Source organism: Saccostrea cucullata, unplaced genomic scaffold (genome assembly GCF_032062105.1).
Source record: "Saccostrea cucullata isolate Sc308-1 unplaced genomic scaffold, CSIRO_AGI_Scuc_v1 ctg238, whole genome shotgun sequence".
Classification (NCBI taxonomy): Eukaryota; Metazoa; Mollusca; class Bivalvia; order Ostreida; family Ostreidae; genus Saccostrea; species Saccostrea cuccullata.
The window spans coordinates 230,001-245,681 of record NW_026931063.1 but is presented as its reverse complement, the minus strand read 5'-3'; the positions used below and the strand labels follow the sequence as shown (position 1 = coordinate 245,681).

Here is a 15,681-nt window from a genome sequence, read left to right as displayed (position 1 = left end):
ATCTAGAGTTCGATTTCTTCCTCGTTTTGGAATAAAGTGGGATTTATTTCTAACCAGGTCCTCTGGTTCCTCATTTTCACTATCTTCTGTTGATTCGTCGTTATCTTCGTAAAAGTATTCCCTTAGTCTGTATATATATATATATATATATATATATATATATATATATATATATATATATATATATATATATATATATATATATATATATATATATATATAGACAATTTAAAGTACAGAGATGTATATCTAATTAAATGTTGATGTGTCAGTAGCATGATTGTGAACCCCAACTCAGCATGCTACTTGCCGTTTAGGGAACTTGCCGTTTCGGACAACACATAAAATGTTGTTGTAGAGGGTGAGCCCTATTGTCTGACTGCCCCAAAGTTCAAGTTGTTTGTTGAAATACATTCATCTGACCACTGTGGCCAAAATCTGTCATACAATAAAAAGATAAACTTTAAATGTGTTTTTGATTCTGAAAAAAAAAAATCATAAGCAATGTTGCAAATACAAGCATAGGGCTTGTGTAAGCCAATGTATATTATAGGTGTCTGGGTAGGATATCCCATAAGGCATACTGTCTTTGATAAATATATATATGTTCTTTCTTTTAATTATGTTACAGCTTTATTTTAAAGTGAATAATTATTTCATTTAATGTTTTTTCTTTTTAAAATGAATTTTTAAGCCCTCAGTATGCGTGAAAAATATGTACGGAAATATTTACATGTTCTACAGATCCATATACATAATGCCAAAGAGATCGGTGGGACGATGTTTTTTTCCTTTCAGTATTTCATTTTTCGTCCATCACTGCTGCAGTGTTAATCTATTTTTAAATTGAAACCGAGACATAGCATACAAGACTATGAAAAACACAATGACATAATAAAAACATTTAAACTTCCTAATGTATAGAAACTCGTTGATACTTAAATTAATATGAACAATAAATAAATTACATTTGTTAATAATGGAAATATAATTATATACGTGCATAAAGTACTTTAAAAGTCATAAAAAATAGACTAATTTTTAGCAGCCAATCAAGGACAAAAGCAAATATGCTCAGCCCACTTCATTTGCATACCGTTCCCCAAAGTGTACCGTTCACAAAATGAACCGTATCGTGCACAAAGCAACCCATTCCGTTCACAAAGCATACCGTACCCTTCACAATATGAACCATTCCATTCACAAAGCATACCATACAGTTCACAAAGCGTACTATTCTGTGCAAGAAGCGAACCATACCGTACACAAAACGAACCATACCGTTCACAAAGCATATTGAACCGTACCGTTCAAGTGGTGTAGTAGCACGGTTTAGGGTCTGTAATATAGTGAAAATGCATACATTCTTTGAAAAATCTTATTCTCTGCTCCTGGGTATTTAATAAACAAACCAAGTACATAGTTTAGATGAGAAAAAAATGTCTCTTCCAAAATTGTGAATTTCATTGTCCCAGGTTCGGGGGTTTTGGTGTTAGAGGGGGGACTACATTGATTCTGTAGTGAAAATACATAAATTCTTTGAAAATCTTCTCTGTTCCAGGGTATTAAACAAACTTACTAAGTACAAAGTTATAAGGAGCAAGAATGCCTTTTCTAAAATTGTTAATTTAATGGCCCCTGGGTCAGGAGTTCTGTATGTGTGTGTGTTGTGGGGGGGGGGGGGCTCTATTAATTATATAATGAAAATACATTTTAGCTCACCTGAGCTGAAAGCTCCAGTGAAGCTTTTCTGATCACCCGTTGTCCGTCGTCCGTCCGTCCGTCTGTCTAGCTGTCTGTCTGTCCATCCGTCTGTAAACTTTTCACATTTTCAACTTCTTCTCAAGAACCACTGGTCCAGTTTTAACCAAACTTGGCACAAAGTATCCTTGGGTGAAGGGAAATTTTGATTGTTAAATGCAAGGGCTTAGTCCCTTTCCAAGGGGAGATAATCAAGAAAATACAAAAATAGGGTAGGGTCATTAAAAAATCTTCTTCTCAAGAACCACCGGGCCAGAAAAGCTGAAACTTACTAGTATGTGGAAGCATCCTGGGGTAGTGTAGATTCTAAATTGTTCAAATCATGACCCCAGGGGTAGGGCGGGACCACAATAGGAAATCAAAGTTTTACATAGAAATATATAAATAGGAAAAAACTTTTAAAAAATCTTCTTCTCAAGAACCACTGGGCCAGAAAAGCTGAAACTTATGTGGAAGCATCCTGGGGAAGTATAAATTCTAAATTGTACAAATCATGACTCCCGGGGGTAGGGCGGGACCACAATAGGGAATCCAAGTTTTACGTAGAAATACTTTAAAAATCTTCTTCTGAAGAACCACTGGGCCAGAAAAGCTGAAACTTATGTGGAAGCATCCTGGAGTAGTGTAGATTCTAAATTATAGAAATCATGACCCCCAGGGGTAGGACAGAACCACAATAGGGAATCCAAGTTTTACATAGAAAGATACAGGGAAAAACTTTAAAAAATCTTCTTCTCAAGAACCACTGGGCCAGAAAAGCTGAAACTTATGTGGAAGCATCCTGGAGTAGTGTAGATTCTAAATTATAGAAATCATGACCCCCAGGGGTAGGACAGAACCACAATAGGGAATCCAAGTTTTACATAGAAAGATACAGGGAAAAACTTTAAAAAATCTTCTTCTCAAGAACCACTGGGCCAGAAAAGCTGAAACTTATGTGGAAGCATCCTGGAATAATGTTAATTCTAAATTATCCAAATCATCACACCTGGAAGAAGGGTGGGCCATAATGGGGAATTCAAGTTTTACATTGAAATATATATGGAAAAATCTTTGAAAATCTTCTGCTCAAGAATCATTGGGCCAGAAAAGCTGAAACTTATGTGAATCTTGGGGTAGTGTAGATTCTAAATTATCCAAATCATTTTTCCTATGGATAGGGCTTGGTCACAATTGCTATTACAAAGGGGGGAAATCTGATAAAGAACAGCATGGCAAAATTTTCTCAGGTGAGCCATGTGGCCCATTGGCCTCTGGATTTCTTTAAAAATCTTCTGTGCTCCTGAACATTAAATAAACTAAAAAAGTACATGGTTGTGTTTGCCTTTTTTCAATTATTGTTAACTTCATAGCCCCAGGGACAGAGGATCTGGTTTAGGGCAGGTCTAAATAGATTATACAGGGAAAATGCACTATTTCTTTGAAAATCTTCTGCTCAAGAATCATTGGGCCAGAAAAGCTGAAACTTATGTGAATCTTGGGGTAGTATAGATTCTAAATTATCCAAATCATTACCCCTGTGGATAGGGCTTGGTCACAATTGCTCTTACAAAGGGGAGAAATCTGATAAAGAATAGCATGGCCAATTTTTCTCAGGTGAGCCATGTTGCCCATTGGCCTTTTGTTTTCTTTAAAAATCTTCTGTGCTCCTGAACATTAAATAAACTAACAAAGTAAGCTAGTTATGTTTGCCTTTTTCAATATTGTTAACTTCATAGCCCCAGCGTCAGAGGATCTTGTTTAGGGCAGGTCTAAATAGATTATACAGGGAAAATGCACTATTTCTTTGAAAATCTTCTTCTCTGCTCATGGGTATTTAATAAATTAACCAAGTACAGAGTCCTGATGAGGAAGGATGCTTCTTCCCAATTTATGAATTTTAGGGCCCCAGGTTCAAGATTTCTGGTGTTAAGGAGGGGCTCTAATTGATTATACAGTGAAAATGCATGAATTCTTCGAAAATGTTTTTCTTTGCTCCTGGTGGTTATGATGCCAATGTTCTAAGGCCAAAAAAAATTAATCAATAGTTTCTCAGGCACCGCCGCATCAGGTCAAAAACAGCTGCATTGATCAATTTTATTGACATATTGAAAAGGGAAATAACTCAATTTATCATTTTTTTCAAGTTGAAAAAAAATTGAATTATTCCCCTTTTCATAAATGCTAAGATAGACGTTTTTATTAGAAAACAATATATTTCTTCTAAATTTACAATTTCAAAGAACAAAAATTAAGAATTAGTATAAAATTATGTTATCATTTCATTGAACAAATAGCTTGAAAAAATTGCAAAACCTTCTTCAAAAAAAAAAGCCTGCCTGCCGCATTGAATTTTGAATTTTTTGGCCTGAGAAACTATTCATTAATTTTTTGGCCTAGGCATATATTTATGATGAAGAAAGTGCCTTTTTCAAAATGGTTAATTTCAGGGCCCCTAGGTCAGGGGTACCGGAGGTTGGGGGTGGGGGTGGAGACTTAGTATGAAAATAAATGAATGCTTTGAAAATCTGATCATTAATTCTGATCTTCCCAATGATATCAAAGCCAATAATATTCGCTTAGCGGTTAATATTTTATTTTTATATTTTTATAGCTCCTTGTGTGCCTGGGAAGTATTCTTTGACAGGATATGAACCTTGTGAGGACTGTCCTCTTCATCATTATCAAACTGCTCAAGGACAAACACATTGTACAGAATGTCCACAGGATCAGAGAACTCTGTTGATTGGCAGTAATAGCTCTGTTGACTGTGCCACTGTTGGTATGTACAAAAATTACTTCTGGCTAAACTATTGGGGCATTACCAATTATTAAATTCTGGTTTATTGCTTCCTTCTTAGCTCACCAGAGCTGAAAGCTCAACTGAGCTTTTCTGATCACATTTTGTCCGGCGTCCGTTTGTCCATCCGTCTGTCTGTAAACTTTCACATTTTCAACTTCGCAGCACAGTTCAGGTTACAGTAAGGAGGCGGGGCCTAATTTATACGGGAAATGTTTACTATGACGTCACACAAAATATAAGGTCTTCAAAATACAACAAAATGATATGATTTGCTAAAGTACTGGATAATTGTAGACTACATAAAACTTACTATTACATGCAGTTTTGTCTTTTGTTAAATTCCACACAACAATATATAAACGATGCATCGATTGCAATGCACTTGTCAATGTGACGTCATCTCGCAAAAATGACGCAGTTTGTACATAGTGAGAGGCTGATCAAGTCAAATTTTGTACAATGAAAAATGTCTTTTGTTCTCACATAAAATGTTATTTGCATTTATTTAAAAGGCCGTATACTTGGATGCAATGTCTATATTACAATTTCGTTTATGTACTGTCCGTATATTCTCCAGATAAGTGATACTGTCGTGTGTTTGTATTCAAATTCATCGAAAAAGAAATAGAACGGCCCTAATAAATCGATTTATTGCAAGGGCATACCCTCAGTATATCTTGCCAAGTTTTTACACATTAACTCAAGAAGCATTGAGATATTTGAAAAGTGCTACGAACCTCGTGAAATCTTTCAAATAAATGAATTAGAGCTAAATTTAATGAAGTTGGCCAGCAAAATATTTAACCTGCCGTCCAACAAATTTTATTAAATTAAATTTTAGCAATCAAATAAGGGAATCTATATAGGTTCGCAGCACTTTTCACAAACTACTTATAGTGTTGAAAAAAATTATTAATTAAACTAAGATTTTTAACTTGGTTATGCCCTTGCAATATTGAAATTTATAGATGACCTCTAAACTGCAAGTTTACATGCTAAAATCATGTGACTCTGACATCAAGTGACAAGTCTAAATAAAAAAATCTACTAGTCCTAAACATGTAGATTTGAACCACATTACATTCTTTTAAATCAGTGAAGGCCTAAAAAGAATCGCCCATCCTTATAAAGTATATAAATATTTTTTTTTACAAAGATTTTAAAAAACTCGAAGTTTGATGCTGAAATTTGACTTTAGATAAATGATCAGATCTAGATCTAACATCTAATTTTTGTTAGATTGATCTTTGAATTCCCCTTTGTATAAAATTATTTTAGAAATTAACAAAAATAATATTAATAAAAATAATATTATAGAAATGAAATAAGAGAAAGAGGAAAAGTTCTCAAAATCACCACTGTTCATCTAAGTTTTTATTTTTTGTCATTTTTTAAATTTAACTTCAATTTAAAGAAAAAAAATCTCCCTCCTGGGTCTGAAAACTCCCAGGCAGCAATTCCAAATTCCAAACAATTTTTTAAGGATGGCCTCAGTGTTCAAGGGTTTATTTTTATTGTCTCCCAATATCACTGTAAGAGGGGATACTAATTTGGTTCTGTCTGTTCATCCTTCTGTCCATCTGTTTTACTGTCCATCTGTAACACTTTCATTTCAGGGCAATATCTTGAGAAGCACTTTATGTGTTCTTTAACAAATACAAATTTCATTATTTCAGTCCTCTGAAACTCCTATTAGGGGTTAAAAAGTGACCCCACATCTCATAATTTTTACATTGTACTCTGCTGAACACAAAACCGAAATCAATTTCAAAATTAGTTGAGAAATAAAAACGTTACAGGGAAAAGTCTGTTTTCAGGTTTGGACCCTTGAAATCTCTAATTTTCAAGATTTTTACTTTAAAAACCCAATGAGGTCGGAACAAGGCCAGTCATTCTATACCTTCAATTTCACATGAATATCTTGGTTACTTTTAGAGAAAACTTGAAATGCGTGATTTCAAATTTAACATAGAAATTAAGTCCCATAGACATTTTTAGAGACTCATAAAACCGGAAGTACTGCTTTGATTAACATGAAACTTACAAAGTAACTTGTATTAATTAGTTTTTAATATTTAATGCGCATTTTGTCTTTTCCGTCATTCTTAATTGTACCCAAAGCAACAAGTTGCTCGAGGTATAATGTTTTTGACCCCTCAGTCTGTCAGTCCTTTTTTTTTGTCAGCGCAACTATTCATAAACCGCTGCACAGAATTTGGTCAAACTTTGCAGATATTTAGGACACAATGTGTAGATGTGCATATTACCAAGAAATTCCGATTCCTTTATTTTATCCAGGAATTTCGGCACTTTTCAACTTAGATTTTTAGCCATATCTTGAATATAGAGATGATCAGTTTGTCAGCACAGCTCCTCATAAAACTGCTGCACAGAATTTGGTCAAACTTTGCAGATATTTAGAACACAATGTGTAGATGTGCATATCACCAGGAAATCCCGATTCCTTTATTTTTTCCAGGAGTTTCCGCACTTTTCCTCTTAGAATTTTGGCCATATCTTGAATATAGAGATGAACAGTTTGTCAGCGCAACTCCTCATAAACCGCTGCACAAAATTTTGTAAAACTTTGCAATTATTTAGTACACAGTGTGTGGATGTGTATATTACCACGAAATTCTAATTTCTTAATTTTTCCAGGAATTTCGGCACTTTTTAGGTCACCTGAGTAAACTCAGTTGACCTATTGCTATCCGTTTTCGTCCATCGTCGTGTGTCGTCCGTCGTGCGCCATGCGTTAACATTTGAACATTTTCAGCTTCCTCTCTGCAACCACTCAACCAATTTCAACCAACTTTGGCAAAAAGCATTTGCGTGTGGATGGGAATAAAAATTGTGAATTTCATGGTCCCTGCCCCCCTAAGGCCTGAGGGATGGGACCAAAACCACTAAAATTAATGCAATCTTTAAAAATCTCCTGGACATCAAGTAGACAAACTGTTGGCATGATTGTAATAAACATTGAGTCCTCTACCAAAATTGTGAAATTCAAGGCCCCATGGTCAGTGGTTCTAGTGCTAGGGCGGGGCTAAATAGATTATATAGGGAAAATACATTATTTCTTTGAAAATTTTTGTCTCTGCTCCTGGGCATTAAATAACCAAGTATATAGTTATGTTGAACAAGACTGCCTCTTCCAAAATTGTTAATTTCATGACCCCTGGTTCAGGGGTTCTGGTGTTAGGGTGGGAATCTATTGATGATGTAGTGAAAATGCATTATTTCTTTGAAAATCATCTTCTCTGCTTCTGGGTATTAAACTAGTACATAGTTATAATGAGTGAGAATGCCTCTCCCAAAATTGTGAATTTTAAGGCCCCTAGGTCAGGGGTTCTTGTTTTAGGGCAGGGTTCTATTGTTTATACTGTATAGGGGGAAAATAACTCGCGGTGTTAATATTCGCTATATTCACGGTGTTAACAAATCCGTGAATTCAAGAAACAGTGAGTAAATTTTCAATAATCTATGTTTTATTTGGAAATTTGAGAATACATCACGATAGATTTATATAGGCGTACGTGTAGTCCATGGTCATTTCAGTAATTGCGAGTAGAACTGTCATTCAATTAATTTTAATTATCACGCTTTACTTTAATTCAAATCGGCAGATTATAATTAGTGTTTGTTCAAAAGCTGTTTTAATAGCCAACGCTGCATGTTTCCTCAATCAAAACACGTAGGTCATGGGTTTTGATTACCCGTGCGTAACTAATGTTACCACGTGTATTTGTTACCTGCATTCTCATGCATATTAGTTCATGTAGTTTTTATCGACATTTTTGTTTTAAAAAATCATTCAAATATCGAACTTACTGACGAACTAAGTGTGGAAGAATATTATTTCGTAGAACTACATAAAAAGTTTTATTTCCGTCCAGTGGTTTTTCGCCGCGTTGTATGGAAGATCTCGGGTGCACATGCACTCATCATAATAGCATATAGGAAAGTCATTTAACGTACTTGTGTTAATTTATTACATGTATTTATGAAATCTACCTATTTTATAAAAACTTACTCTGTTGTTCGTGAAATAAAGACATAACGCTGATTAATGTCGTTCACATGTAGCTATGGTATGGATTAAATGCAGACAAGGGAAGTAACTTTTATTACGTACCAAATTCCGCGAATTCAAGAAACCGTGATCGTGTCAGATGAGAGAAAAACGTGAAAATTACAACCCGTGAAATTAATCCCCTATACAGTATAGTGAAAATGCATAAATTCTTTAAAATCTTCTCCTCTGCTTCTGGGTATTAAACCAATGTACTTAGTACTGTAAGCTCCCTGGGAATGGCCAAGCTTAAGTCGGGGATACTACAAAATAAATACTGGTAGTACTCATGTACTAAAATCCTTGTTCCTCTGGTTATAGGGAAAAAATAAGATTCGTCTTGGTCTCAACAATATTTATTATTCATAAATCAGCACTCATTTCAAAAAGGTACAATAATAAATTTTGGTGGCGTCTACCGTACAGGCTACTATTATAAAAAGAGGGGGGGGTGTATAATGGCTAAACTAGGATGATTCCCACAGTTAATTTCAATTAAATAGGTGTCCAGTGTGTTGGGAGATAATTGTCGATCATTTTCTCACCTGAAATCACAATTGTAATACTGTATAAAGCTACGATGAAAATATGGGCGGATCTTGGAATTGTCTCTTTGAAATGTACGCGCCTGACAACTCGGCAAATTATCTGTTTACATAATGAAATCGGCCCCTATATATAACCTTCGGAAAAGGGTCACATGACTAGATTCAACCAATAAAAATGCTGTCAACGACGTTCCACCAATCACGACAATGTACAACATCGTACAAAATGAAAATCGTGTCGTACTGTCGGACAAAATTGTCGTACAACTTGGATTATAAACAAACCCTGGAACTAACATGTGAAAAGACAACATAATCAATAAATATGGATAACAAGAGATGTGTCTATAGTGAGTAAGTAAACAGTTTATGTCAGAAACCTGTAAATTTCACATAAATAACTTTGCTGAGTATGCAGACGATATGGCGGATGGATAAAAACATAATGCAAGTTGTAGACATATGTAATCAGGAATAATAATGGCTAAAATGAATAGTAGAACCCACAATAATAATTAACATAATAAATAACAAGTATGCCCGTAATATAGCACGGATAATAAGTTAGGTAAAATACGAAACGATATACATAGCATGCACCGATATAAAGATGGCGGGCAGAATGTAAACAAGTGGCATGGCAGCGGATAATTCAAACTATTACAGCTAATCCAGACATGTAGAACTGCTAAGATAATGTCAGTTAACTCAAGAAATACGTGCAGATTTAAGATGAAAGGTAATTAATTCATGGCATGTAAAAATAAATACAAAATCTAACATTCTCGGCCAATGTTGTCACAACGTTTTGACACACGTGGAATATCATTACAAGTAAAGTCCACCCACCCAATAACTATTACACAGTACAACAAGTTAAGTTATAGACATCTGACAGGTCCTTACAGTACACAGTTATGATGAGGAAGGATGCTTCTTCCCAATTTGTGAATGTCATGGCCCCTTGTTCAGGGTTCTGGTGTTAGGGCGGGGCTCTAATGATTATATTGTGAAAATGCATTATTTCTTTGGAAATTCTTTTCCTTTGCTCCTGGGTAAGATGTTAATGATCTGGGTACATATTTATGATTAAGAAAGGTTCCTCTTTCAAAATGGTCCATTTTACGGCCGTTGGGTTAGGGGTACTACGGGGGGGGGGGGGGGGGGGTTAACATTATCTGAAAATAAAGTTATTCTTTGAAATCTACTCTCTGGTATTAATCAACCATTTATGATGAAATAGAATTTAAAACATATGTTAAAATTTTGAAATATGTAGCCCCAGGATCAGTGGTTCCTGTGGGTTGGGGTGCACAACTGGTGGTTATAAAGTGGACACTCTGATAATTACTCGGCGAGTCATCACAGCAGTTAGACACTGAAAATCTGTAATAATATAAAATAAGGAGAAAAATATTATTTATGCCCATCTTCCTGATACTCGCACTAAAGGTTGCTCTGTTTGATGTAATATTACCTTATCTGATAACAACACAACACCGTTTGAAGTTGAAAAAGGTCATTTATCATTAAATGACAATTTTGTAAAACTATTACAAAAATGAAAAAGTAGTTTGATAGATTTACATTAATAAACCTTCCAGTGATACCAATATCACTACATGCAAATTCCAAATAGATCAAAACATTACTGTATACAATATTTACATCAAAGGTGGGGTAAGGTAAAAATGCCTTACCTACTGAAAACAGAAATATGGAAAATTATTGTTAAATTACTCACATCAATTGAGAACACTATAAGTTTTTTTAACTATAAGGGAGAGGTGGGAGGGTTGTTCAAAATTAAAATTGTATTTCCATACAAATTTGGCGCCGACACTTTTTGTACTCAATCTGATACTGAGGCTGTTCCAAAGACAAGAACACGCTTGTCCCACTTTCAATACACAAGAAATGGGCATAAAACTATTTATGAACATAAATAGCATATGCGGTAAACATGAATATTTCTACTGAACAGGCAGAGATGATAATCTGAATTATAAAATAGTGATCAACTTACACGTTGCATACAAAAATCGCCAGCCGAATTTCTAGCAAATAAAATGTGCTAACTTCAGTAGAAATATTACCACATTCTGAGTCACATATTATGAAAAAGAAAAAAATAGTTGGCCCTAAAATAAAGATGTTAAATCCCCTCATCCCCTTTCTAGAAAGCAATACGAATAAGCTGGTCAAAAGTTCTTTAAATGTCTGCAAAATGGTACGTTGTTGTAAATAAAAAAATCATAATCTACAGGATACATGCTTATTTGTGTCTGAAAAAGGATAATTTACAAAATAAAATGAAAGTAAGGTACAATCTCAATCCTCTTTCAAGCCATATTATGTTTGTTACCCCCCTCCCTCCTCTCTAGAAGGCGATACTAATTAGCTAGTTAAAACTCATCGGAAGTCTGCAAATTTATGCAATATTATTGCACATTTTTTTTAAAAAGAAAAATGATAATCTACGGGATACATGCTTATTAATATGTTTTTGAAATGCGATAATTTACGAATTAAATTTATAATCAGTGTTGTGGTGAAACCTGGAAGATGAGTTTCGTTGGATATCAGTTAAGTGTGTTATACACTTGATGTGGTCAGAGCTAAAGAATTTGAAAGGTGTGATTAACAGTCATGGCCCCGGCCTTCCAGCTGTGATACAATATATTTTTTAAACAGGTGTGAACTCTTAACTGACCATATGAATGTTTCAAATCACAAGAAAACTTCTTTCTGCATAAACAAACTTTCAAGGCCACCTACATGTAGCGTCACGCGATTTTGATTGACAGGTGATGCACGAGGATTTCGTGCGTACAGCATGTACAGAGAATGAATTGATTGCTCAAAAGTTGTAAATGGAAATTAAATAGCATCATAGATTGATTAATTGTGACTGGCGATGTAAATAAAATGAAGAATTAAAATAAATACACAATTTGGAATCCAAATTTTACACCAAACTGTATAGGAAAAATCTTTGAAAATCTTCTTCTCGGGAACTACGAGGCCAGAAAAGCTGAAACTTGTGAGAAAGCATCCTGGGGTAGAGTAGATTTTAAATTAGCCAAATTTTGACCCGTGGGTTAGGGTGGAGTTATGATAGATATTATAAGGGGGAAATCTGGTAAAGAACAGCATGGTCAAAGCTACTCAGGTGAGCAATGTGGCCCATGGGCCTCTTGTTGCAAAATGCTACTTCTCCTACAATTTTGATCTGATTTCAGTTTAATTTGACACACAAGTAGATTACACTAAGATACATACTTTAGTGCATTGGTTTTTGATTTCAATGAACGATGTTGCCATTGTTACTAAAAATAGAAATTTTTGTGAAATTCTTTTAAAATGCTACTCCTTTTACAGCTTTGGTCCGATATCAATGTAATCTGGCAGACAAGTAGACTACACTAAGATACATGAATTAGTGCATAGGTTTTTTTACGCCCGTCTTAGGACGGGACTTATTATGTTATAGGCTTCATATTCGTCTGTTTGTCCAGCTGTCTGTCTGTACTTTTTTCAAAATGCTACTCCTCTTACAGTTTTGGTCTGATTTCAATACAACTTTGCAAACAAGTAGACTACACCAAGATAGGGTTGGATATCGGTACACGGTACCAGTACCGTACCGAATAGTTACTTCAAAAATACCGGTAAAATACCATTTCATTTAATACCGGTACTGATAACTGTATTTCTTAATCCTTAAAACATTGTTATACATTTAAATTTATTTTTTAAAATAGATTCCAGACTCGCTAAAATGGAATTCTCCGTGCATTGAAGAGTAGGCTAATTAACGACATCAGTACTAAGTAAGATACTTCCTTTCTACAGCCGATATTCGAGGGAAACCAATGCGTTTTAAAAAATATTTACATTAATCTTGTTTCAATTTTATTAATAGAAACTGATAGAAATTGTCAATTAAAAAGGCAAAACTTTGCGAATTTGTGATGTCATCTCTATTTCTCATTTTTCGTCGTTTAGTGCTACCAAGCAAAATGGCGACCGAATGAAGCGATCAGCTGTCATTTAGCAGAGAATTAGACGTTGATGTTTGTAATCTAATTTTTTATTTTATAGAGATTCAGATAATTTTTTTTGTTGATAATTTAATAAAAGGTTGAATTATAGAAATAGAATATATTTAACACATTTTTGACTATAATATTGAAAGTTGGTTATAAGCAGTGATAATTGAAAGCACATTTGTTATTAAAATGAACCCGGATTCTCATTCATCAAGGTATAGTACCGTACCGTTAAAAATACCGTATCGTTTAAAAAATACCGGTATGGTATCATACCGTTTCATCCTTAACGGTATCCAACCCTACACCAAGATACATAATTCTATTATCGATTTTTAATTTCGATGAAAGATGTTGACGTGGTTACTAAAATTAGAAGTTTCTCTGAAATGATTTAAAAGTGCTACACCTCCCATAGTTTTCACCTGATTTCAATATATTTTTGGCACAGAAGTAGACCACACTAAGATTCTTCTATCAGTTTTTGATTTTGATAAGCAATGTTGCGGAGGTTACTGAAAATAGAAATTTCTGTGAAATGCTTTTAAAATACTACTCCTCCCACAGTTTTTATCTGGTTTCAGTATAACTTGGCACACTAGTAGACTACACTAAGATAAATAACTCTCTTGATGGGATTTTGATTTCAATGAACAGTGTTGCCATGGTAACTAAAAATAGGTATTGAAATACTAAAAAAGTGCTATTCCAGGTACTGTTTTAGTCTGATTATAATATAATGTGACATGCAATAGATTGATTGATTGATATTGTTTAACGTCCCTTTCGAGAATTTTTCACTTATATGGAGACGTCACCGTATGTCGGTGAAGGGCTTCAAATTTTGACCTTTACTCGGCACTCAAGGCCATTGAGCAGTGAGAGATCTTTATCGTGCCAACGCCTGCTGCTGACACGGGGCCTCGGTTTTTAAGGTCTCATCCGAAGGACCCGCAACTTTCACTTCAATGTGCCGAGCGCATGGCGTAGGAACAGTTGCTACCCATTTTTTATCGACTTAGGTCAAGTCGCGGCCGAGATGCGAACTCACGACCTCCCGATCACGGAGCGAGCGCTCTACCGACTGAGCTACCGTGAACGGTGACATGCAATAGACAACAATGAGATAAATTATTGTCTTTTTTGTTTTAAGCTTTACTGGTCAGAGACCAGGTGTCTGTCTCCGTCTGTCTGTAATTAATTTTTCAAAATGTTACTCTTCCTTAAATCTCGAGGTGGCATCGATGTTTGATTTGTTTTCCGGCAAAATGCGTCTGTCTGTGGGAACTTCTGAAAATGAAAGTAAACGTAAGGGAACTAGGGTTATAATACATTAAATGATATGGCTGATCTTCTTGATAAATTACATTTGCCAAGCTATTTTGGTAGGAAAGATACTCCTTAACAAGTGTGAGGCTCAGTTTACTAAATCTGCACAATTTTTTTTTTTATGCAAGTCTGAAAATTAAGGAACTTGTAATTTATTTTGCACTACTTTCTTCTATCGATTCTAAAAATGATAAGTGGGTTGTACCCATATAGCTCTATGGGATAGACATTTTGATGCTATATCCATAAATTCTATCTGAATATGTTTTAACATAAATATTCTCCTAGGATTTAATAAGGATTTTTGTCGGGGATTCTTTAAAAAATCGCTAGTATATCTTTGAATTCGTTATATCCACGTTCATACTAAACAAGCTTTACTGTATTTTATTTTACTTTACCTTTCAACAGATTCTAGAGAATGCAACACAACATTGAAAAACTGTAGCGATCAGGGAAAATGTGTTTTCCGGAACCATGAAGCATCCTGTCTTTGTGATGAAGGTAAGGTACCGTATAACGGATATTTTCTGGAGTTATCCAATTTTTGTGGAATTTTGAAGATAGGACAAATCCGCAAAAATTACAATCGCAAAATATTTTTAATGTGCCTTCAGGTATTTTTTACATGCAAGTGTAATAAGTGGTGCGTATGTCTGGCAGAATTCTAATTCTCTGCGTACCAGACCCAGTTATATTATTTGAGACTCAAGGTTCTTAAAAATGATGAAGCAAGAAAATTTGGGTGACATCAAAACTCCGATAGCTGCAAACAAAATACAGCAGTTTCTCTTTCTTTCTCATTTTCCACCTTTCAGTCATGTATTATGTCTTTCCTTCTGAAGGGGAGACAAATTGTTTTTGTCAATTTTCTTCTTCCTCTCCATCCAAATTTTGACCAGGTCGTAACTTGAATACAGTTTGACCTGAAGACTTCATACTTGGAACATAGATAGATGACCTTGGGACGGAGTGCACGCCACCAAAATTTTTTATCTGTTTATAAGGTAAAGGTCAAATTTTCACATCAAAATAGAGTTTAATTCATAACTTGAGTACCTTTTGATATTAAGACTTCAAACTTGTAACATACATGTAGTTACTTTTTGAATTTTGCAGGCATTTGTTTTCAAATTG

At 34.7% G+C, this 15,681-nt stretch overlaps 1 protein-coding gene across 1 annotated transcript in view; it reads left to right on the top strand.

Moving 5' to 3' along the window:
* The window catches only part of LOC134231244 (uncharacterized), a gene marked incomplete at its 3' end in the record, with an annotated part of 423,563 nt that overhangs the window by 186,006 nt on the left and 221,876 nt on the right, over positions 1-15,681 (top strand). The window contains 2 exon segments of the mRNA XM_062713186.1: positions 4,355-4,522; positions 14,956-15,048. Of these exon segments, the coding sequence (XP_062569170.1) occupies positions 4,355-4,522; positions 14,956-15,048 (261 nt within the window).